Raw genomic sequence first — 26,119 nt, 5'->3', positions numbered from 1 at the left:
TTTTATATTGAGAACTGTTCTCATATCTACCACTAGGGGCATGGTAGCATTTTTAACAATGCAGGTGTCATGGAGCTGTTATCTGGTCACCTTCCCATTGTTCTATTGTTAGGCTGCTGGGGGAACAGAAGGTATGTGATATCAATCCAACTTGAAGTAAAGAGTGACTGAAGTTTATCAGAGCACACAACTGAGGGCACCCGGGAAACTGACAACATGTCTAGCCCAATGTCAGATTTCAAAATTAAATATAAAAAATAAGTTTTCTCTTTTGAAAAACAGATTTCAAGGCAGGATTTTGCTGGAGGAGGCCTAATAAGTGATGCATTTTGTAAAAACATGTTTTCCTATGACAAAATCTTGATTGAAAAAACATCTTGAATGCAGTAAAATCACATTCTACTCTTGATTTCCAAAACATCTGTCAAATTGTAAATCGGTCTCATAAACTTTAATTGAAAAAATAGATTGACATTAGAAGAAGCAACTCTCATTACATTCTACATGCACTCTCCAGCTTTGAGATGCCAAATTTGGAAACTCAAATTCACAATTTTTGCCACAAAAAAATATTATATTATAATTATAGAAAAAATCAAATTTGAGTGTCTATAAATCTGTCATCTATGGTACACAGCACAAAATTTAAAGTAAGTTTGAGTACAGATGATCAGTGTTTTGTTTGCATGATTATCTGCTAATTATTTCCAAAATAAAGTAGAAATATTGTTGTCCTACCAGGGGCATATATACCATATAGGCAATCAAGGACCTGTGCCTAGGTCGGAAGCTTTAAAGAGGTGGCCCTAGGATGCCTGTATGGTAAATAAAATGAACAATATAAAAACCCCATCCCCTGCTGCTGGATAATTTGTCTTGAAATCCGCCGGCAGAGATGGGGAGTAGAAGGAAGTACCAAAGAAGGACCAAAGGGTGCAGGGGAAACAAGTGTAAGGGTGAAGACGGGGTACTGTTGTCCTGGGCCTGGAATGCCTAGTTATTAGTGCACAGCAAGATCATTGGGCCTCTAAATACAGTATATGCAATTTACATAACATATGGGAAAGAAATACTTTTGTAGTAATGTACATAACTTGTGTATCAAGCAATGACAGGAAAAGTAGCATAAGGTGGGCAGGTGGAAAGGGTTCAAACTCCATTGACCCCCAATGAACTGATTGTTAATTAGCACATTAATTAATGGAACTCTTTATATGAACTGCTTATTATAGAGTAACACCAGCTGTATTTTTATTGTATAAAAATGGGCAAAAAATGGTATGTGGCTAAAAATGCTGGCTTGTGTTTATATAAAATGTTTATGGCTCTGGCGATAACAGATAGTGTTACGTGGGTGACTTTGTAGAGCAGGTAAGAGGCAGCCTATAAGGAGTCTGCAGTGGAAAACCAGGTGAATGTATATAGAACAGATCGCAGTTGAGATGAGATTATTATACTATCATTATATTTCTTACATACCTCCCAACTGTCCCTTTTTTGGAGGGACAGTCCCTCTTTTGACAGCTCAACCTGCAGTCCCTCATTTGTACTGGAAAGTCCCTCTTTTCTATGCACTGAACGGCCAGAAAAAGAAACAAAATTTCTCACTTAATTGGCTTTTAGCAGAGAGCCCAGAACAGCGAACAGGTGCAAATAAGATACTTTGTAACAATTTTGAGACACAAAAACACAGTTTAGATAAGGAGAAATATTTTCAAACTTTCATAACCTGCCAAATTTTGTAAAACAAACATGGTAATTAGGGTGTGTGGCCACAGAAAGGGGTGTGGCCAAAAAATTGCTGTGCTACGTACGGAAAAAAAAATTTTGTCCCTCTTTTTACTTCCAAAATGTTGGGAGGTATGTTCTTATTCACACCTGATTCCTCTATCCAATATCCACCTCTTCTCTTATTTCCATTGTTGATTAGATGTCTTAAATCATATTTATTTCTACTATGTTTTCTAATCCTTATACAGGCACAGGAGCGCTATGAAAAGATTTTGGATGATATACAAAAATCCACTCCTCAGTATATGGAAAGCATGGATTTAGTATTTGAACAGTGTCAACAGATGGAGGAGAAGCGATTGGTATTCCTCAAGGAGATCCTTTTAGACATTAAGCATCATCTTAACCTTGCTGAGAGCAGCAGGTAAAATCAACTCATTTGTATAAGCAAATCATTCTAAAATGTGATTGTCAAGCATAGTTCTTTACATTACTTCCTTACACACAACATGATCAGGGAGAATTCATGCATTTTGTGGCCATACTTCATACTGGTAAAGGGCCATGTCAATTTGGGTGACATTAGCCTTAATAAAGATTTACTTCTTTCATAATTAACCCTTTGCCTGTACTGTTAGATGAATAGTGCATGCACCAGGTGCATTACTGATAATGCCGTCACACCATGTTCAAAGTCTTTGTGCTAGTACTACATATTTCCAAATGATTATTAGTTATCACCTTGTAAGGGCGGTGTAAAGTGATGAGAGTATTATGTGAGTGAAATGTTATCTTTTTGAGTGACAAAAATGTGCATGTATGTAGAATGTATGTGTGTTTAAAAATGTTGGGTGTAATTTGCCACCAGATGGCAGAGGTTTGATTTAGTTTAGTTGTAATTTCTTCCCCAGACACTAGAGGCCACTATAGAGCACAGAAGGACTATAAAAGGAGGTATAGAAACAGGGTTTGTGCTACTGCAACATTATAGCAAATATCTATGGTACCACTCAATGAATAAATATTGGATCAAAAATACAAACTTAAAGCAAAGGATAAAGGAGAAAACACTCACAGTTCACCTCAGTCCCAAGGTGCAAAATGAAAAGTACTGTGTCCAAAAGGTATGTGAGGATCTCCAAAAATGAGAAAACAAATATAAAAAGTAGAAAAATTTATTAGGACATAAGAGCTAAGGTCTTATGTCCTAATAAATTTTTCTACTTTTTATATTTGTTTTCTCATTTTTGGAGATCCTCACATTCCTTTTGGACACAGTACTTTCTATAAAAGGAGGTGCCCCGCCCACAGTACTTTCTATAAAAGGAGGTGCCCCGCCCAAGGAGGTGCCCCGCGGGGAGGGCATGGGAGGGCATGACAGAAGGACATCAGCTGGTTGGTGAGTGGAGACATCGTTGACAGATAGGAAAAGCTAGAATAGGAAAGATCTTACGTAAAGCGAGCACTAGGTGCATGAGATAGTGAGGATAGTCAGTAAGGGCAGCTGTGGCCCCATCATGGAGGAAAGTGGAATTAGTTTCCTACGGGCACTCGGTAAGTAAGGGAATTAGTGGAAGTTTAGGACAAAGTAGGAAGGACACCTGGGTCTCTGGACAGGAATTGGATGGAAAAGGTCCTAACCTGGAAGGGTGGAGGGATATCACCCAGTAGGTATCGGCCCACTATCGAAGAGTGGGGGGATATGGGTGGAGTATATATCGGACCACTAGTAGGTTAGGTGTGATCCAAGATCCTAAGGCAGGTGTGCCTACTCTGAAGTGATTCCTTGAAGTAATTGTAACTGAATGTGTTTAAATAAGCGTGTGCTGGAGTGTGTAACATGTCTGATGTGGAAGCCTATTGATGTTCATAAGAAAATAAAACTTTCCGGTTTCAACGAGTTTCGTGTGGTGAGCAACAAGTGGGTTATGTTCCCCTTTAACATCTGGAAGCCCCTCCCACACACTTCACCAATGAGGCGAGTTGAGGCTGTCGCCTCAGGCGGCAGCGCCCCACTAGGTACCAGGGGCGGCAAAAATGCCGCTCCTGGTACTTTAAGAGCTGAATTTCCGGTTTTCAAAGCACAGTTAGGCTCTCTGCACTAGTGTACTGGCCCTCTCTGCCGCCCTCGTGGACCCGCCTGGACCCCTTCAGGCGCAAAAAGGTAAGCGCACGGGGGAAGGTGGAGCGGCAGCAACTGCTGCTGCCTCAGGCGGCAGAGGGGTCTGGATCGCCCCTGTTAGTTATATGTATATTACTATAAATATAAGTTAAACATGTAATATATGTTTTCATGTATATCAAACACATATATGTGCAGAGAGTGATAATTTAACAAACTGTTAGTCTTCAGTGTCTTCACAAGGTTTAAAACATTGTAACTAGCAACCTATAAAGTGGTTAATCAAGGTGCAGTGTGACCTACCAGTTGTTTGTTGCAATTACAAGTCCAGGCCTGGACTGCCAATCTGTAGGTTCTAGCAAACTACTAAATAGTTACTCATGCTATTACATACGCTTGTTTGTAGCTAATTATTTATGATCACCAACTATTCAGAAAAATGTTAATTTAAGAACTACCTTTAACACTTGTGAAATTGTTTTTAAAAATCCTTCAGTAAAATCCTTCAAGTAAATTGTCTTGTAATACTGAATTCCTTTACTACTAAATAAGTTATCAGAATAGGGTAGAGTATCAGTTTATAGCAGACATACACTGGAAACCTTCACTTAGGGGCATATTTATCAAGGGTCGAATTTCGAATTGGAAAAACTTTGAAATTCTAAGTTTTTTTTGGCCGAATAGGTCAGTTTATGATCAAATAGGTCCGTATTTGGTCGAATTAGAATAGTATGAATCGAAGTAATAGCACATTCAATCGAATTCAAATCAAAGTTTTTGGCAAAAAAACCTTAAATTTTCCAAAGTCCAACAATTGACTCCAAATAGATTCTAGGAGGTCCCTCCATAGGCTAAAACAGCAAAATAGCTCGAAATTTAAATTTTTTTAAAACGAAAATTTTGTGATTTTTTTTTTTTATAAAATCAGACTTTTAAAAAATCACAAATTTTTTGGAATTTATTAAACCCCGAGGATGAAAAAGTCAGAATCTGAAAATCCAGCATCTCAGACCTGTTGAGGTTACATATCAGTCAATGGGAGAAGTCCCAATGATTTTTTGATGTGCGCTGGGTTTCGTGCAATACCCCGAAGTTTTTTAAATTTTCGGGTGAAAATTCAGAAAAAAAAGTGAAATTAAATTTTTGGGGAAAATCTAATAATAAATAAGAGTATAAAACTCAGATTTCATTGGAGTTTGTAGCAGAAAATATTGAGATAAATTCAGACTTTCATAAATAACCCCCTAAGAGTCACATTTATCAAAGGTCGAATTTCGAATTCATGTGAATTTTTCTAAACTCCCCTGAACTCCCATGAATTGGAAACCCCACCAATCAGAATTTATTAATTAAATCTAATTTTTAAAACTCGGATGAATTTAATCTACCCGAAAACTCAAATTGAGTTTTTTAAAGGGGAACTCCACAAAAACATAACTTTTTGAAAAGTAAACATAATTTCAAGCAAATTTGCAATATATATCAATTAAAAATATGCAGACTTTTCATGATTTTAATGGTTTGGAACAGTTCCCTAAGCCTACCCCCCTGCTCTCCTGCTGATCTTTCTGACTACTTTGCTGAGCTGACTGACTATTGTTACTTTGTATCAGCAGCCTGCTGTCCTTAGTCTCCATCCTCCAAACCCCACAATTCCATGCACACATGATTTCAATAAAGAACGGAACATCACAGTGCAATGCATTGTGGGTTATGTAGTTCCTGCATACTGTCTGTAAGCTATGGAGAAGTGTTTAGTCCCTCCTTCCCTGCCTGGATTTCAAATGATGCAGAAAGAGAAGAACTAGATGTATTTCAGCATAGAAAATGGCATTTATTCATACTTTTTGAAGAAACAGGTAACTGTGATGGATATATTAGGGGTTTCTGTGTTATGCGAGCCTCTTCATCAAATTTTGGTTTGTAAGATGAAGTTCCCCTTTAAATTTGAATAGGTTTTTTTCGAATTCTCCGATAAATCTCCCTTGATAAATCTGCCCCTTAATGTAGACATGATACACATCTCTGCTTTAAGTATAATACACCAGTAATAACAGTAATAGGACAAATGAGATATACATGTACAGAATATGGACACAAAATAAGAATAAAATATAATGTATGCAATATGGTTGACATATGCCGTGTGTTTATAGCTATGCTGCAGTGTACCAAGAGCTGGAGCAAACAATCCAAAGCTCAGATGTTCAGGAGGACCTTCGTTGGTTCAGAGCATCTCATGGCCCTGGAATGCATATGAACTGGCCGCAATTTGAGGTGAGTGAATTTTACTGTTACAGTCCAACATGTACTAATGCTCCATTTGTGATTAAGGTAATACAGGTATACAGGTTATATAAGAGGTGGATAAATTGTTAAAAATGAAGTAAGTACAGTAGAACCCCCCCCATTTTATGTTTTTCAGAGGTCCAAGAAAAAAAAATATAAAATCCAGGAAAATGTAAAATGAGGGCAATTTTTTTCTTCAAGTACTGAAACACAGAAGTCAGTTTTACTTCAAATTGAAATTCAACATTTACTGCTTTAATAACAAGTGTTAAGTATTGCAGCATTCATTTTACGTTATGGGGGTCATATGCCTCTCTGCCAATCATATGCACAACCTAAAGCAATAAGTGATTGGCAGGTGATTAGAAGAGCCGAATTTCTGGTTTAAAAATCGGAAATTCAGCTCTTAAATTTATAGGAGCAGCATTTTGCCGACACTGGTAGTGGGGCGCTGCCATAAATTGGTGGGACCTCAAATAAAAAATGAACAATTGGAAGGTGTTTTTTTTTTTTTGCTTTCGTGGTATTCGAGGGTTTGGGGCTGTTGATGATAAGTTTTCATTTGAAAACGCAAAAAAATGTAGTTTTTCTGTTGACAATTCGAAAAAGTTGCACAATTCGTATTATAGCATGATTGTGTTGAGGCTTTTTCCACATGTACAGTTTTCTTTTGGATTTTTTTTGTAAATGAAGCCAAATTATGGATGGGTATTAGGTCGAATTTTAATGAGAAAAATGTGAGGTTTTAATTAATACCCCCAAAGTATTGTAAGCAATTGCAAATTGTCTCAGGATATCACTCTGTACATCATACTTAAAGTTCACTTAAAGGTGAATAACACTTTTAAATTAAAATTATTTATATTATCTGATACTATTATTTATAACTATCTGATGCAAGTATTTGTTTTGGGGATATCTATTATCTGGATTGTTACATCTGAACAGTTTCCTGGTGCAAGGGTTTAGCAGGCAGTTTATCAGGGAAAACTAATTCTTGTGTTTACCGGGAATTTGTATTTGTACTTTTGCGCTGGCGTCTATGGGGAATCGCGACAAATCGCCAGCGTAAAAACACACGCGGCGATCTTTTTTCTATTGTCGCTCGAAATCGCCTAGCGAGGCAATTTCGAGCGACAGTAGAGAAAAGATCGCAGCGTGTGTTTTTACGCTGGCGATTTGTCGCGATTCCCCATAGACGCCAGCGCAAAAGTTTCCCCAGCGTTTGCGGCTTAAAAGTCGCGGCGAAAAGTCGCCGCGAGTCAAATCGCGGCGCTATCGCCTAGTGTGGCCTTAGCCTAAAGGGATACTGTCATCTTTCTTATGATATAGTTTTTATGTCTAAAGTACATTGTGTACACAGCAAATAATTCACTCTACCATATAAAATGTTATTGCTGAACCAACAAGTATATATTTTTTTAGATGTAATATTGGTGTGTAGGCAGCCATCTCAGGTCATTTTGTCTGATCCTGTGCTTTCAGAAAGAGCCAGGGAGGAACTGCTTTCAGGCAGGCTATTGTTTCTGCAACTCAATGTAACTGAAACTGAGTCACAGTGGGATTTTTACTTTTAAGTGCTTTTTTCAAATGTACTAAGGAGCTGTTATCTTTTGTCAGGGAGCTATCTGGATACCTTCCCATTATTCTAGTGTTATGCTGCTGGGGGGAAAGGGAGGGGGTGAAATCACTCCATCTTTCAGTGCAGCAGTAATGAGTGACTGAAGTTTATCAGAGCACAAGTCACATGACTGGGGGCACTTGGGAAACAGACAATATGTCTTGCCCCATGTCAGATTTCAAAATGAAATATAAAAAAATCTGCTTGCTCTTTCGAAAAACTGATTTCAGTGCCTTTACTACCCTTTGTACAAAGCACTAGGCATTACACCACAGACACATTTCTAAAAACTTTGCACCCAAAACAATGGCAAAATTATGTAATAAAGAATGGCTAACAGTGATGAGTGAAAATTTGTGAAACACATTACAGTCTATGGGCAGTTTTTCTTTGTGGTGAAATACATTAGAGTCTATGGGCAACTTTTTTTGTCTACTGCATAATTTTTGTCGCACTTTCAAGATTTTTGACGCATGCAAAACTGCATTGTAAATTTTCGGGGCCATTCCTTAAAACTTCTCGCTGGAGGCAAAAAAAGATTTGTGGAGAAACCATAAGTTTATACAGTTAATCCAAATTTTTAAAAATGATTTCCTTTTTCTCTGTAATAAAACTGTACCTTGTACTTGATCCAAAACAAGATATGATTTGTCCTTATTGGAAGCAAAACCAGTATATTGGATTTATTTAACGTTTACATGATTTTCTTGTAGGCAAAGTATGGAGATCCAAATTAAGGAAAGATCTGTTTTCTGGAAAACCCCAGGTCCCAAGTATTCTAGATAACTGGTTCCATACCTGTAATCAAACAATGTAGAATTCAACAAATCACTTGAGATCTGATAAGAGCAATTACAAAATATATTTTTATTTAGTGAAATCATTGATATAATCATTACTCATTACAGTTAGTGATCAAGTTAGTTACTTGTTAGAATAGTTTTTGTATACTAACATACACCTATGCACAATGGACAAACTGTTCAGTAGACCCCTGGCATTCATATTTATGATGTTGTATCTTGGTACCAAATGACATGTGGCAGATATGTAGAAGTGGATTGGAGGTGATTTACAGAAAAACAAAGTAAAAAACAAATACTTACAAAACCCCTGCTTGGGATTATATGTATCACAATCCTCTCTCAAGCTGAAGGCATGAAAGGAATCTTATGAACATTGAAATGGATAGATACACCCTATAGTGTAAAAAAAATCTTTTTTGTCAAAAATTAAAGGGGTTTGCTCACCTTCCAACACATTTTTTCAGTTCAGTTGTATTCAGATAGTTCTCCAGATATAAATACTTTCTTCAATTACTTTATAGTTTTTATTTAATATTAAAGTTTAACATTTCATTCTTCAGCTCTGGGAGGGGGTTGCCAACTTTGTAAACTGTTCTAAATGCTATATTTTACAGTGACATAGTATGTTAGGTTAAAAAAAGACACAGGTCCATCAAGTTCAACCTTTTATATCTCAATATAACTTGCCCAACTGCTAGTTGATCCAAAGAAAGGCAAAAATCCTTTCTGAAGCCTCTCCAGTTTGCCTTGGGGGGGGGGGTAAATTCCTTCATGACTCGAAGATATCAATCCAGTCCATGTATTTTCTCACTTGCTAAAAGGTCATCCAAACCCCTTCTTAATGCTATCTAATTTATCAGCCAGTATGGCTGATGGAGGATTGAGGGAGAGAATACCACATCTTCACAGCTCTCACTGTAAAAAAAAATCCTTTCCAATATTTAGAAATAATCTTCTTTATTATGTCATTTGGAAGGACCTATTGGTAATGAAAGCATTAGAGAAATATTATATGATCCTATTTATACCTAGTTGTCATATCTCCCCTTAAGCGTGTTTTCTCCAGTGTGAACAACCTTAATTTGGCCAGTCTTTCCTCATGGCTAAGATTTTCCATACCTTTTACCAGCTTAGACCTTCTCTGGACCCTCTCCAATTCAATAATGCCCTGCTTGGGCACTGGGGACCAAAACTGTATGGCTAGATGGTATTAATTGGACTGCATAGTTTTGTGTCATCTGCAAACACTGATATACTACTTATAATACCCTCCCCTAAGTTTTAATGAATAAGTTAAATAAAAGTTTATCCAATACAAAACCCTGAGAGGCCCCACTAAGAACCTTACTCCAAGTAGAGAATATACCATTAACAACAACTCTCTGTACCCAATCCGGTAGTCCATGTGCAAATGACTTAATTCAAGGAATTGTTCAGTAAAAAAATAAAAACTTGGTAAATAGATATAAATAAAATAAATTTAGGCTGTGCAAAATAAAAAAATCTTTTTTATATAGTTAGTTAGCCAAAAATGTAATGTATGAAGGCTGGAGTGACTGGGTGTGTAACATAGCATAGCATAACATAGCATAGCATAACATAGCCAGAACACTACTTCCTGCTTTGCTTCTCTCTTGGTTTCCACTGATTGGTTACCAGGCAGTAACCAATCAGTGACTTGAGGAGGGGCACATGGGTCAGAACTGTTTGCTTTTAAAACTGGGCTGCATGCTGAGGATCAATTGCAAACTCACTGAACAGTTATGTCCCATGTGGCCCCCCTTAAAGTCACTGACTAACTCAGAGTTAGAGAGATAAAAGGCAGGAAGTTGGATTCTGGCTATTATATTATCCACACACACTCCAGCATTAATAGATTACATTTTTGGCTAACTAACTATATTAGAAACATTTTTTTATTTTGCATAGCCTATCTATTTACACAGTTTTTATATTTACACTGAATTGATCCTTTAAGCTTCAGTTTAGAAAGCAATTGTTTGTGGAGCACTGTTTCAAACGCTTTGGTAAAATCAAAATAGATCACATATACTGCTCCCCCACTGTCCAGCTTCTTACTAACCTCATCATAAAAAGCAATCTTCATAATACTATGCTGATTTCTGCTCATAATGCCATTCACCAGTACAAAATTTTGAATGTGATCCCTTAAAAAGCCTTCCAATTATTTGCCAACCACAGATGTCAAATTTACTGGCCTAAAATGACCTGGCTGAGATTGTAATCCTTTATTGGAATTACATCATCTTTCCTCCAAAACATAGGTACCATAACAGATGAAAGAGAGCCTGAGTTGATACATTTCTTATTTGTGGCCCTGCTGAGCAGAATTGCATTCATAAAGGCAGTCACTATAACTGATATTATAGTTCTGTTCCACAGATGCTGCTGAGAAATGTATCAATTATATGTTGCAAAGTTAACCTTTAGAATAAAGTAGAGAGTGATAGTCTGAGACAATTTGCAATTGGTTTTCATTTTCATCTAGTTGCTTGGGTCCAAATTACCATAGCAACCATTCATTGATTTGAATAAGAAACTGGAATATGAATAGGAGAGGGCATGAACAGAAAGATGAGTAATAAAAAGTAGCAATGACAGTAAATTTGTAGCCTTACTGAGACTTTGTTTTTTTTAGATGGGGTCAGTGACCTCCATTTGAAAGTAGACAAGAGAAGGCAAGAAGAAAAAGAAGAAGGCAAATCATTTAAAAAACTATATAAAACTAATAATAATGACCAACTGAAAAGTTGATTAGAAATGGCCATTCTATAACATGTGAAAAGGTAACTTAATGGTAAACCACCCCTTTAAACTACAATTATGGAAAAAGGGTAAAGAATAAAAAATGGAAAGCAACTGAAAACAATGTTTATTTCTGGTGAACTATGTGAAAACAGCTGAAGTGAAAAAGTGTTTGGAAGGTGAAGAGGCCCTTTAAAATTATATTATATCTTGCCTATAATTCCATGTCATACAAGTCATTTAGTAAAAACACCAGTTCCCCCAAGGTCTCCCTAGGTAGAAAAGAACTCTATTTTATATAAATAATCCAGGACAGGGCAGGGAGTTGCATAGTGTATAACAACTTTCATGTTTCCAGCTTGATAAAAGATTGTGATATAGAAAATCTAAAGTGGGGGGTTTATAAGTATCCATCTAAACTAACCATTGGCGTGACTTTCTGTCACCCATAAGTTTTTTACTTATAAGATTTCTTCCTTACTGTTGGCAACAGTTATTCCTATATTCCATATATTTCCTTTTCCAATTTCTGATGCACATGCTGGTTAAATCATATTGAAATATATGCACAATATATATCCTTTTCACTGTTTTACACTAAAAGTGCTATTTGTTCCTATTGTTTGTCTCCATGTTGGATTTTTGGGCGATACTTTTATCCTGGCAAAAGCAGAGATGGTATTTTTATTCTAATATCATTGCCTTTACTTAAAATACAGCATGTATACTTTAATTTATGTATGAAGACATTTAATGGTATGAGCCGCTGGGATGCCCTAAGTACTTAAAATGACAGTTTTCTATTTATCCAACTTAAAATGACAGTTTTCTATTTATCCAACGTTTTCTATTTATCCAACGGCACATTCTACTAAAATGTATATTTTTCAGGATATGTTTTTTTAAGATGAAGCAGTGTTTTACGTATGGGCCACTCTATCCTCTGGTCACTCCGTAGATATAAAATGTATTCTCTGTTGTGCTCTAAAACTGGCCTTAATTGTTACTTAAATAACTGTTTATAAATGTTGCTGTTTTTGCTTGTGTTAGGAATGGAACCCTGATGTTACGCACACAATCACCCGTAAAGAGAAGGCAAAAAAGCCAGAAGGTGCTGTCCTAACAAATGTGGCATCTACTTCAGAAAACAGTTCCCAAGCAGGAGATCGAGGAAGGTCAGAGACATTAAATGAAACCATAATGCTTTTCATAATTAGGATTCATTTTCCATTTGTCAAACTGTATGTCACGTTCATGTGTACTGATGTATCTTGTCCAAAAGTTTTTCTGCCATATTGTTTGATTCAGCTGAGGAATTGTCTACAGGTTCCCTAAGGGCTGACACATGGATCTACTTGTAGCCAGCTACTTGTCTCGGCTACAAAACTACTGGCCAATATTGAGAATTGTTTCTGCAGCGCACAAAGACAGAAAGTATTGTCTATTTTGTATGCGTGATGAGTAGCTGACTACAATTAGCTTTGTGTGTTATTGCCCTAAGTGCTATGTCACACATTGCATTTCTACACCATTACAAAACTGTAGGCATAAAAACACTTCTGCAAATTGTGAGTGTTTCTATTCACCTATATATCAGATATTCATGTTTCTAAATTATCCATGATTCATTATACTCTCCATAACTCCATAGTTCACAGATCACGACAACATTCCATTTGTGAGGTTTTGAACACACTCACAATTTTAAAAAAAATCCTTTTCTGAGGTTTTTTCTACTTCGAACAAACTCACATTTTTAAAAAAAACTCAAATATTTGCTTATATATGAAAAAATTCTAATGTAAGAAACTCAATTGAATACAATCGTAAAAAAAACCTCAAATACCTCAAATTATTCAAATTTGTAAGCTTCTTCTACATGAGCTTGCCAGCTTTTAGATATAGACTTTTTGAGTTTATGTTGTATAATAAATACCAGACATTCAAGTTTTTGAAAATATAATTCAAATTTGTAAGTTTTTGTGCGAAAAAAATTTGAGTCATGGCAAAACCTCAAATTTGAACCTTGATAAAACACCCCCTAAATCAATCTGAGACTTTTCATGCACATTGCTGTACTACATAACTACATTACAATGTTTTTCCTTCCTGCTCCAAACCATATAATACAATACGTATTATACACAGACACACAAAAAGACATATACTGTAATAAAACATACTGCAATATATACTATACAGCAAATAATAAATATTGTGCTGAGAAAAGCTAGCAAGTTTTCAAATTTCAATTCTCCAGTGTATCAATTTATTTGTGCAAACAAAAAAGCTGTGAGGGATACTCACCCTGGTGGTCTAGTGGGCTGGTAGTTAGGCCCCCGCACTGATCCTTCTCTCTTCAGGTGCCGGAGTTCCTATGGCGCGTGCAGCGAGCACTTCTGGGTTTTACACGTCGCCGGGGTCATGACGTCATTGAGCAAGTTTTCAGTATTTAAAGGGCCTTTCAAATTAAACTCATTGCCCGTTGTTTGGTTCTACTTGTTAATTTTCTGGGTGCTTTATTATTGTTGCGGATTCCTGTTTTGACCCTTGCCTGCCTGACTATTCTGAAATCCGTTATCCTGATCTGTGCCTGCCTGACCATTCTGTAGATCTTTCGGTTTTGACCTTTGCTTGTCTGACTTTGCTTGAACTCTGCCCGCACCGACCCGGCCTGTCTGACCTTATTTGAACTCTGCCTGCACTGACCCGGCCTGTTTGAATACGCCCTATCTATTCCTAGAACTGTGCCTTCCGTCCTAAACCTTGCTAACGATCGTGCCCCTTTGCTCGTTCAGAACCTTTGCTTGGCTCCTCTCTTAATAAGACCTGGGGGCATCCAATTAGCCAAGGGCTCCTCCCGAGGTGAAAGTCTGTTAAAGGCAGAAGCAAGAGCCGAGACCAGGAAGCTTAGCATCGGTTCTGAATTCAGGGTGCTGTTCGTGACAAAAGCCTTATGTTCTACAAGACCCTTCTATAAAGGGTATGTTATTGTGATTATATAGTGAATAAGAAACACCCTCTTGTAAAATATAAGGATATTATAAGTTACCGAGGAGTTTCATGACCATATAAAAACACGAGGCCGAAGGCCGAGTGTTTTTATACAGGTCATGGAACTCCGAGGTAACTTCTAATATCCTCATATTTTGCAACTGGGGGTACTTTATTTATTATAATACACAAGTTTCAGTGAGTCATGTGACAGAAATGACATCAGAACTCACCGTTTATAACTGATGACATCAGAACTCACTGTTTATAAGGATATAATTTACAAGATATTCATGGCTTTTGTGTATTATACACAAGAGCCATGAATTTCCTGTAAATTATATCCTTATAAACAGTGAGTTCTGATGTCATCAGTTATAAACGGTGAGTTCTGATGTCATTTCTGTCACATGACTCACTGAAACTTGTGTATTATAATAAATAAAGTACCCCCAGTTGCAAAATATGAGGATATTAGAAGTTACCTTGGAGTTCCATGACCTGTATAAAAACACTCGGCCTTCGGCCTCGTGTTTTTATATGGTCATGAAACTCCTCGTGACTTATAATATACTTATATTTTACAAGAGGGGTACTTTATTCACTATATCCACAACAAGTTTCACATAGTATATTATTCTATACCAGTGAACCCCAACCAGTGGCTCTTTTGTTTTGTCAACATTATGGGACAGCACACCATGTTACCAGCTGATTAACCTCCTCACTATATTCTGATTTATTATTTTCCTTAAGGACAATAATAGCTAATACCAAAATTTTGCAATTAATACAGGAACCTTGACAATGGGCATTCACTTGTGCTATTGCTGGAATTCTTTAAGTGTCGGGATTCAAAACCTTGTCCTTGTGGTGATCTGCGTGTATATTACCTGAGCCATCGGAGGCTCTTGTAGAGCATTGTCACTGCTATATCTATAGTAATAAGTCAAATCAACTAGACTTATTTTCTTTTTTTTTTATACTCAAGTCCAATGGTTTTGACGCATTACTATAGATATACCATGGCCTAGATGAATGAGAATCTCAGCTTGCTGCCTGCCCTGACCTCTGATTCTGTTAAACAGACTTGATTTTCTCTAATTTTCTCATGTGTTATTCATCTTTTTTTAAGTCACTTATTATATAAAGGTACATACAACATTTCAGGTTTCTTTCAAAGCATCTAACACTGGTATACCAGGTCACAACTAACTTAACATATAATTCTCCACTAAGTAATGCAAATTTCAAAAGTAAAAGTAGTAACCTATGCTGTATGCTGGCAAATGCACGGAGTTTGTCAGGTAAAATGGGAGACCTAGAATTAATTGCATGCTCTAAAAATGATGATATAATTGGTATCACTGAGACCTGGTGGGATGAAACATGTGACTGGATTGTGAATTTAAATGGTTACACCTTTTTGGGACAGAGGGATTAAAAAAGGTGGAGGAGGGTGTTTGTATGTAAAGCCTGAATTAAAGCCATGCATCCAAGAAATAACAATAGCTGGCACTGGTGAGGGTGTGGAATCACTCTGGGTAGAGATTTTGACTGGGCAAAAGGTTACAAAAAGAATTATCATTGGTGTATGCTATAAACCACCTCGTATAAGTGTTGAGTATGAAGCCCAGCTACTCTTGCAGATACAAGCGGCTTTACAGCTGGGTCAAGTTGTTGCTAAGGGTGACTTCAATTATCCAGACATTGACTGGGGTAATGGGGTTGCTAAGACAGAAAAAGATAGTAGGTTTGTAAATATGCTGAATGACAACTTGCTATTCCAGCTCGTTCAAGAACCTACTACGAATAACTCTCTTTTGGACCTTGTAATAACTAATAATACTGAACTCTTCTCTAACATTTGTGTGGGCGAGCATTTAGGGAATAGTGATCATAACATGGTCTGCAAGATTCTGCTGCAGAAGCAATTTTATAAGGGAGTAACTAAAACACAAAATTTCAGACGTGCAAACTTTGACAGTATAAGGGCATCTCTGCAACATATTAAGTGGGAAATGCTTTTCACAGGGTTAAAAAAATGGGAAGTCTTTAAAATGCTGCTTAATAAATATACTTGTCAGTATATTCCACTTGTAAGCAAGGAACGTCGTTGCAAAGCAAAACCTTTTTGGTTCAATAGAAGCATTGGTGTTGAGGTGGGTAAGAAAAGACGTGCTTTTAAGGCTTTCAAATTAGCTGGGACAGCCGAATCATTTATTAGGTACAAGGAGGCCAATAAATCATGCAAAGAAGCTATAATGCAAGCTAAAATTGAAAATATAGAAAAGGATATTGCATCAAGCAGTAAAAAAATCCAAAATTAGTTTTTAAATATGTTAATAGTAAAAAAATTAAGCACAAAGGGGTGGGACCCTTACTATCGGGGGGGTCAGCTGGTTGATGAAAACAAAATAAAAGCGCAGATTCTGAACTCATATTTTTCATCTGTCTACACAAATGAGGAACCAGTAAGTGAAGGTTTCCTTCTTAATAGTCCCAATTCTAGTAATACAACTAATAATGCATGGTTCACACATGACGAAAGAGACTAGAACATGTTAAGATTAACAAAGGTCCGGGGCCAGATGGTATTCATTCCAGGGTACTTAGCGAGCTTAGCTCTGTGATTGCCAAACCTCTTTACAGGATGAGATCTGGCATAAAGGTTATAGCAAATCTACAATCTATAGGAGCATCTGTAAAAGGGCCGACAATATCAATAGCAAGTTTTCCCATGCTGAATCAGGGAATGGTACTGGCTGAAGTGGTGGTATATATGTGATAGCTGTTTAGTCATGATTCTGACAAGTAACACAAGAATGAATGGCAGTTACCACATCAGCATCCATTGCTGGCCACCAGTATAATTCTCGTAGTCTTTGTTTTGTACGTACAATTCCTTGATGACTCTCGTGCAAGTTGTATGAGCTTTTCTCGCAAGGTCTCTGGTACCAGTAAACGATGAGCTCCACAGACAACATAGCCATCTACTAAGGACAGTTCGTGTCTAATCCTGTAGTAAGGTTGAAGATCAGGACTGAGTTGCTTCTCAGCATTTGGCCATTTGCTTTGTAAGATGTCCCGTAGTTTTACTTGAATTGAACATGTGAGGCAAGCTTGCTTAAAATCAGCAGCTGTAACTGTAGATGATAGTAAATCAGTCAATGCTACAACTTCTATGTCCTCATCCAATGTATCAGAAGCTACAGGTAAAGGTAAACGTGACAAACAATCAGCAGTAACATTTTTCAAACCTGATTTGTATTGCATTTTGTAGTTGAAATTCAGTAGCCTTGCTGATCATCTAACTATCCGCATTCCAGCTCTTCCTAGTCACTTTGTTGTAAGCAGTGTATTTAAAGGGCTATGATCAGTGCATAAGGTAAATTCTCTATCCCATAGGTAGGTTCTCCATTTTTCTGTTGCCCAAACACATGCTAGAGCTTCTTTTTCAACAGTGGAATACTTACGCTCTGTCTCTGTAAGTGTTGTGGATGCAAATGCAACAGTTTTCTCTGTATGATCAGCATGGTTCTGTGTGAAAACTGCACCAACGACATAGTCTGAAGCATCTGTAGTAACCATACTGGATAGTGCAGGATCAAATAAAGTTAGTGCTGGACTGTTCACAATTAGCTGTTTCACTATTTCAAAGCTATGTTGAGCAAACTCTGACCACACCAGACTTAAAGTTCCACATAGTAGAGCTCTAAGTGGCTCCACAACTGAAGCATAGTTGGGAATAAACTTAGAATACCATGAAGTAAGACCTAAGAAAACTCGTAAGGTCTGGAAATCAGATGGAGGAGGTGCTTCTGTAACAGCATTGACATGGTCAGGCAGTAATCCATCTTTTGAGATTATATGACCCAGAAATGACAGCTGAGTTTGTCTGAAGTGGCATTTGGAAAGGTTCAGTTTCAGTCCTGCAGAATCAATGCATTTCAGAACCTTTTCTAGGTACTTGTCATGAAGATCCATAGTTGGAGCGTAGACAATTATATCATCCAAGTAGCATTCTACACCAGGTATGTCATGGAGTATAGAAGACATCAGTTTTTGAAAACAACTCGCTGCTGAAGCCAGTCCATAAGGTACACGCTTGAACCAAAACAAACCATCATGGGTGATAAATGCAGTAAGGTCTCTGCTTTCCTCGTGCAGTAATACTTGATGATAAGCACTCTGAAGATCCAGAGTAGAAAAGAATTTTGCTCCTCGGAGTTCTGAAAATATTTCCTCTATGTGTGGCAAGGGATGATTATCCATGACAACTGCTTTATTAGGTTCACGGAGATCAACACACAATTGAATACCTCCAGTTTTCTTCATTGTTACAACATTTGTGAAACCCATTCAGAGGATTCTGATTTTTCAATCACATCTTGTTCTACCAGTTTCTTTAGTTCCTGTGAGACAGTCTCCCTTATAGAGTAGGGCAATCGCCTCAATTTCTGGCGTACTGGTTTTACATCTGGTCTCAACTTAACTTTGTGTACAAAGTTCTTTGCACAACCTAGTGAAGTGTTGCTTTGTGGTAAAATTTTAGACACTGACTGTGTGGCAGGCACTGGTGCTGTAGTAATGAGACCATCAACTATTTGTAGGTTTAATGCAGCAAAGAGATCCCTTCCAAGTATAGCAGTACCCTTATTCACAATGTAAAAGTCACATTTAACAGTATTTGATTCATATTGTACAGTCGCTGGCAATCAACCAAGCACAGGAATTGGATCCTTTAAGTAACTGACCGTTTCAGGGCAGGTGCAACAAGCGAATCTTTTTCAAGAAAATATCCTTTGGTAGTATAGAAACAGCTGGACCTGTATCAAGCATCAGGTTAATGGAGTGTTCCTTGTCAGCAGAAGCAGTACTGACACTGACATGCAGTGCATATAAACTTGTCTGGAATAAATGTACCAGCTTTATCCACACTTAATACTGTGACATTTGTAGAAGTGACTTCATGAACATCTTTAGCAGAACTACGGCAGATCTAAGCAAAATTTTCTACTTTTATGCAGTTGCTACAAATTGTTCAGTGGATTCGCCATTACGTTGTCCACGTTGGCGGAATTTATATCTTTCAGCAACCACATTTACTCTTGGCACGAAAAAGTTCTTTATAGCAGTAAGAGCAGTTTCATAAGTAGTATCAGGTAATGGTAATGTATAGAATATACGCTGTCCCTCTGCTCCCAGGCAGTGAATAAGTAAAGCACGCTTTCTAGTAGCAGAAATCTCCCCTTGGTCAGCAGCAATAATGTAATTTTCAAATATACGGATCCAAGCAGTAAAAGGTATGGTAGGCTCACCAGGGTTTGGAAGAAAAGCTGCAGGCTGCTGCAGAGGTAGAAGAGCCATCCTTGTCGCCATTTGTTATGTTATTTTGGGCAGCCGAGGATGAGTAGAGAATAACAGTGCTTTATTATGAGAGTCATGCAAAGTAACTTCCACTTTCACTTTTAAGCTGTACAGAAAGTCCTGTGTATGCACAGTGTCACCCGCAGGTCATTTGTATAAACACTGCAGCACCAAAAAGAAATCCCATTAATTACCATAGAAACCTGAAGTGGGTGTAAAAAAACTAAGGAAACCCAGCCTAACAGAAAATAAGAAAGCAAAATGAAAGCAAGTGTTAACAGTAGATACGGCAAATTGTGGAAAGTCATTTAGATCAATCAGCTGTTATGGGATCATTCATAACAAAATACAATGGAACAAAGTATCCAGTTCCTTGGGGGATAACCAAAGAACAAACTGAGGCATAAAGGATTATCTAGATATTGCATGGCAGGTTGAGGATTGTTGCCCAGGCACTGGGTTAAAAATTGGCAAAAAATAGTAAACAAGATAGGTCAGAAGGGTCCTTTCTGGAATCTAAAACAGAGCACAATCTCTAAAGCGTAAAACTATCAAAATGCTCAGAAGGGACTGCACCACCCGAACAGGAAAGTGAGATTTGTAAGGATCTGAAAAAGAGGGCCCTTAGCACATGTAGCTAGTGACAGTGCTGGAAAAACATATAATGAATACATTTAAATAAACATTGTAGCCACTAGAGGTCAGGCTTCTCAAACACAACAAAAGAACACAACTATATATTTCTGCACCATTGGTATATAAATATTGTAAAAATTGTTGCGTCGTATTTGTGGAGGGGGGACATAATCCCAAAGGAGCTGCATGTGCAACCACAAACATGATGTGCAAAAGATTTGGTTAACTATGAATCCTGAAAGATCGTCAGACCACTTGTCAAAAAAGTAATATAAAACAGACAACACTGTGTATTAAGCTGCCCATACACTATAAGATTTGCACGTTTGCCAAACGAGCAGATCTGTCCCCGATATGCCCACCAGCGGCAGGGCTATATCCGAACATTCGGCCCTAGGAACGATTAAATTATAACGAGGAGCAATAGGCTCCGATGGGTCGATCCATCCCAGATATCGATCGGGAAGACCCATCAGAAGCCCCCATACTTGGGCACATAAGCTGCCAAAAAGGACCGATATGGGCAGCTTTAATCTGCCCGTGTATGGCCACCTTACCTTTCATTGCCCACCAATACAGTCAAAGGACAGATTGCACAATTATGGGAACACTTGGCATGGTTACAGATGAACCCTCAATGAACATCGGACAGTGTTGTGTACATGGCAGTTTAACATTGCACACTGAAGCAGTCAAAAGACAGATCACACAATTATGGGAACACATAGATTTATCAATTTTCGAGTTTATTTTAGTGAAATTCGACTAGGGAATAGTTAAAATTCGATTTGCGTTTTTAAAAAAATTCGAATTTCAAAATTTGTCATGTACTGTCCCATTAAGAATTTGACTATTCGCCACATTAAATCTGCTGAATTGCTGTTTTAGCCTATGGGGGACATCCTGGGATTGATTTAGGGTTGTTTGCAGCCTTCCTGATTCAGAGAAAAACTTGAATCAAATTTGATTTGGATTCGAGGGTTGATCCCATTCATCCGAGTTTGAAAAAAATTTTTATTTCGAATTTCAAGTTCATGGGAGTTTTTACAAACTCCCATGAACTCTAAATTCGACCCTTGATAAATCTGCCCCATAGTGTAAATGCACCGTTATGGCACCTAGTTACCACATAAATGTGGCCTCAATAAGAGACAGTGGGGCTCATCTATAAACTTTGTGAATGATTCACACAGTTAATATATAAAGCTGTATAAGAGTGGCGATTTTAATGTGCAAACAGAATTGTAAATAAGGAGAAAATGTTTGCAAAACATTTTAGCAAATTGCGATTCTAAATTGCTGTGAACGGTATTTTCACTCACAACAGCCTTGCACAGTGGCCGCTCTCACATAAACACCCATCATATTTGCGAGCTAAAAATATGTTTACAATGTGAATTCTCAAAAAAACAGAAAGATGGGCAGAGCAGTGCAATATTTTAGTGTTCAGGAAAAAGTAAATATGGGCTGTACGAACTTTATAAATGACCCCCAATGTGTTAGTCACAGAGGGACAGCCCCAACCTAAAACTAGTAGAGAGTGATCCAAGGACTTGGTGATTTCCAAAAGGACCAGTTGGTTATAATGATAGAAGATACAGTACAATTAGAGGACACAGAGGGAAAAAAATAAAGCCATAGAGAAAGAGGAGAAAAGGGAAAAAGAAGAGAGCAGAGAGTTTACCACCAGATGAGAAGCCTAGATTAAACGATGGACCCAAAAACAGGTCCAATAGCTAGATCTAAGTATTCAAGAACATAGATAATATAGCACTCATTCAACCATTGTTGGAGCCAAGATAACGAATATCATCCTATAGAAAAATACAATAACGAATTATGGGACAATAGTCAAAGAAAATTTAAAAAATAAAAAGCAGAGCAAACTCATGGGAAGAAGCCATATTCCCATGTAAAGGCATACTGTCATGGGAAAACATGTTTTTTTTCAAAATGCATCAGTTAAAGGAAAACTATACCCCCCAAAATTAATACTTGAGCAACAATCATATATATTAAATTAAGTGGCATATTAAAGAATCTTATAAAACTGGAATATATATTTAAGTAAATATTGCCCTTTTACATCTCTTGACTTGAGTTTGCTCTGCCTAATTGCCTTGAGTTTGCTCTGCCTAATTTGATATATTTGATTGTTGCTCACGTATTCATTTTTGGGAGCATGTGTATCCCTAGCTGAAACACCTGGTTCTCTCCTCGGGGTGAAAACACTGCCAATAGATTAAATATTGTTTACCTCACATGGCACTTGGACCTTAAATTCCTGATGCCCTTCATCAGAAACAGGAGAAGGTTGAGAGAAGTCAGGAAAAAGGCATTCTTGACCACAGGTTTTAACAAAGAAACATGGAATGAGTTTGACATTAGAAGAGTTTGTCCTTAGAAAAGCATGTAGAGGGCCTTGAAACTGGATAGTTGAGACAGGTAAAGATACCTGAAAGAAAGAATTAGAGTCTCAAAGCCCCGTTGGGCTTTAGGCAACCAGGAGGCTTTATACTCTCTCTGAGTGAGAGCTGTGATCTGGGCCCCAATATATATGAAAACCCCCTTAATGAAACAGGGAGGACAGGGACCCAGAGTCAATTGGAGTGACAGAAAAAAACTCCAAGCCCAGAGACCCAATCAATAGCAGGATTGTGCTGTCTCAATCAAGTAAGCCCTAGGATGAGTAGAGCATCTGGACACTTGATGATTGGGAAGGTAATTTCTAGATATACAAGGTATACAAGATGTAAATAAAGCTTTATATAATTATGCTACTATGTTATTTTAACGATAACGATTTTGGGACTCCTGGACTTTACTTAATTTAGTTATTTTTTTGGGGTGACGGAATGTGCCAGCTCTATTTTTTAGGTTTTGCATATATTTTCTCCCCCTGCTGAGGGCTTGGAGCTTGAGCACCCGGACCCCTTGTGGAAAGTGGTAAGCCTTTCCTCTATACCTTTAAACGTCATTGCTTTCTATTTCCTATCTTTATATGTGTACAGTTTTGGTCTGAAATACACTAGGACATCAGACAAGCTGACTCCAGTCCTATCAATGCACACAAATACACAAGGAGGCATAATCAGCTCTGCATGTGCTATTAACTTTAAATAACATAGTAGCATAGTAAATTAGGTTGGAAAAACTGCTAGTTGATCCAGAGGAAGGTGAAAAAATTATTTCCTAACTCCAAGGTAGTAATTGGACCAGTCCCTCACTTGCTAAAAAGCTGTCCAACCTTTTCTCAAAGCCCAGATTCAGGGAAAAAAATTTTCACAGCTCTCACTGTAAAAAAAACCCTTCCAAATATATAGCCGGAACCTCCTTTCTTCTAATTGTAGTGGGTGCCCACATAGCTGGAAGGACCTACCAGTAATTAAGGCATTAGAGAGAATATATGATCCCCTTATACATTTATACATAGTTATAATATCACACCTCAAGTGCCTCTTCTCCAGCATGAACAACCCCAACTTGGCCAGTCTTTCCTCATAGCTGAGATTTTCCATACCTTTATCAGTTTAGTTGCCCTTCTCTGCACCCTCTCTAATTCAAAAACGTCCTGTTTGAGCGCTAAAGAAAAACTGTACAGCATATTCTAGATGGGGCACAGTGGAAGAATAACCCCCTCCTCCCACTAATCCATGCCCCAGCTTAAGACCTTGTTTGTCCTTGAAGCTGCTGATTGGCATTGCTTATTACAGCAAAGTTTATTATTTACAAGGACTTCAAGAACCCTTTCCATTGTGGATTTGTCTAGTGCAGTCCGATTAAGGGTATAAGTGACTTGTATATTTTTACATCCCAGGTGCATGACTTAACATTTATCAATATTGAATCTCATTTGCCACTTAGCTGCCCTGATTGCCAGTTTGCCAATAACCTGTTGCAAGGATGCTGCATCCTGTATGGTATTAGTTGGGCTGCATAGTGTTGTGTCATCTGGTACATTACTTACAATACCCTCCCCTAAGTCACTAATGAATCAGTTATATAAAATATGTCTTAACATTTCTTATCTTATTTGCTTTTATTGTTAAAACACTAAAATGAACACAGTAAACAGGGCTTGTCTTGGAAACATAATTTTTGTTAAACTCAAAACAATCACCTTTTCCATTTTTTTGCCATGGTAAAGCACTAACTGATTCTTTCTCACTGAGCTTATTCCCCCTGCCTTTCTATACCCAGTTTTTTTGTTCAAAATGATATAAGGAGCTCAGTTTGGGATAAAGAGCAGCTTTATACAGTACATTTTCCCTCTTCTCAGCAGTGCAAGGTGGTGAAACAAAGTGTTACTGGTTTCATATTTTGTGTAATTCAAGAAATAAAAAAAAAATAGATTTTTCTTTATTACAAAATCAACAAAAAGTATGTTTAACACTAATCCTATTCATTGAACCCATAGGGGCCCATTCACTAAACTCGAGTGAAGGAATAGAGGAAAATAGATGAAAAAAAATTCGATTTTCGAATGTTTTTTTTGGCTACTTCGACCATCGAATTGGCTACTTCGACCTTCAACTACGACATATATGAATACAATATTCGAAGTCGAAGGATTTTAATTCGGCAGTCGAATATCGAGGGTTAATTAACCCTCGATATTCGACCCTTGATACATCTGCCCCATAGTCTTACCCATAGAGCAAATGGAAATAGTTGGGAGAATATCAGGAATATCTCCCTGTGCATGAATAAAAATTGCCATAGTAATATAAACTTTAGTTTCAACAGCAAGCATACTTCAGGTTTGTTTTTATTGAAAATCCAAAGTCACATAAAGTAATCTTCCTTTGAGACAAAAAATGGAACTGCAAGTAACCCACTAAAAATCCTGAGTGCAGAAAATTGTGCCAAAATGAGAACAGTAACTATTATAACCATTACAAAAAACAAAGAGACTAATGAGGGAATGTAATGTGTTTCATTAGCGCAAAAAATGTTTGCAAAGACCATTGCAACCTTGAGCAAGCAAAATTTTTATTGTTTGTGTTCTAAATTTCAGATCTCAATGACTTCTTTGGAAAGTTACAAACAAATGCCTTTTGCAAACATGCATAGTATATGTAATAAAATGTTGCAAATAGTTTTTTGCACCAAAATATTTAACAAAACTCTAGAGTGGGTGTTAACGCTAACCTTTGCTTAGTGAAAATTAGTATAATAACAATGCTATATTGGTCAACAATTTATTTTACATTGCGAGCAGCTCTAAACATTTGCAAAAATTTGATTTTAATTAAGAACTCTACAGTATATTGTGCCCAAACACTTGATTTTTAAGAAAAACACTTTTGTTTTGTTGCTAAGGCTAAAGCATACTTTGTTAATTTGTTTACAATTCTTAATCAGCACCTAGGCATTTGATTTTTATAGGTATTCACTCCTTTGTTATATACAGTGGTGCTTGAAAGTTTGTGAACCTTTTTCTATATCAAGTGTGGAATCATTGATGAAACAATGAATTCTGAACCATACCAGAGAATTCTAAAGGAAAATGTCAAGACATACATGTCTATGAACTGAATCTCAAGAGACAGTGGATCCTGCAGCAAGACAATGATCCTAAACACAAGTCGTTCTACCAAAGAATGGTTAAAGAAAAATAAAGTGAATGGCCCAGTCCTGGCCTTAATCCCATTAAAATGTTGTGGAAAGACCTAAATCACCCAGTTCATGTGAGGAAACCCACCAACATCCAAGAGCTGAAGCTGTTCTGTATGGAGGAATGGACTCAAATTTCTCCAAGTCAATGTGCAGGACTGATCAGTT

General features: G+C 37.3%; 1 protein-coding gene across 3 annotated transcripts in view; it reads left to right on the top strand.

Moving 5' to 3' along the window:
* The window catches only part of pacsin1.S (protein kinase C and casein kinase substrate in neurons 1 S homeolog), a 142,815-nt gene that overhangs the window by 97,162 nt on the left and 19,534 nt on the right, over positions 1-26,119 (top strand). For all 3 annotated transcript variants that reach the window (XM_041583183.1, XM_041583184.1, NM_001093938.1), the window contains 3 exon segments: positions 1,980-2,155; positions 6,010-6,130; positions 12,386-12,510. In XM_041583183.1, the coding sequence (XP_041439117.1) occupies positions 1,980-2,155; positions 6,010-6,130; positions 12,386-12,510 (422 nt within the window).

The sequence above is a fragment of the Xenopus laevis genome, chromosome 2S (assembly GCF_017654675.1).
Source record: "Xenopus laevis strain J_2021 chromosome 2S, Xenopus_laevis_v10.1, whole genome shotgun sequence".
Classification (NCBI taxonomy): Eukaryota; Metazoa; Chordata; class Amphibia; order Anura; family Pipidae; genus Xenopus; species Xenopus laevis.
The sequence above is the reverse complement of the archived record's forward strand: the minus strand, read 5'-3'. Positions and strand labels throughout refer to the sequence as shown.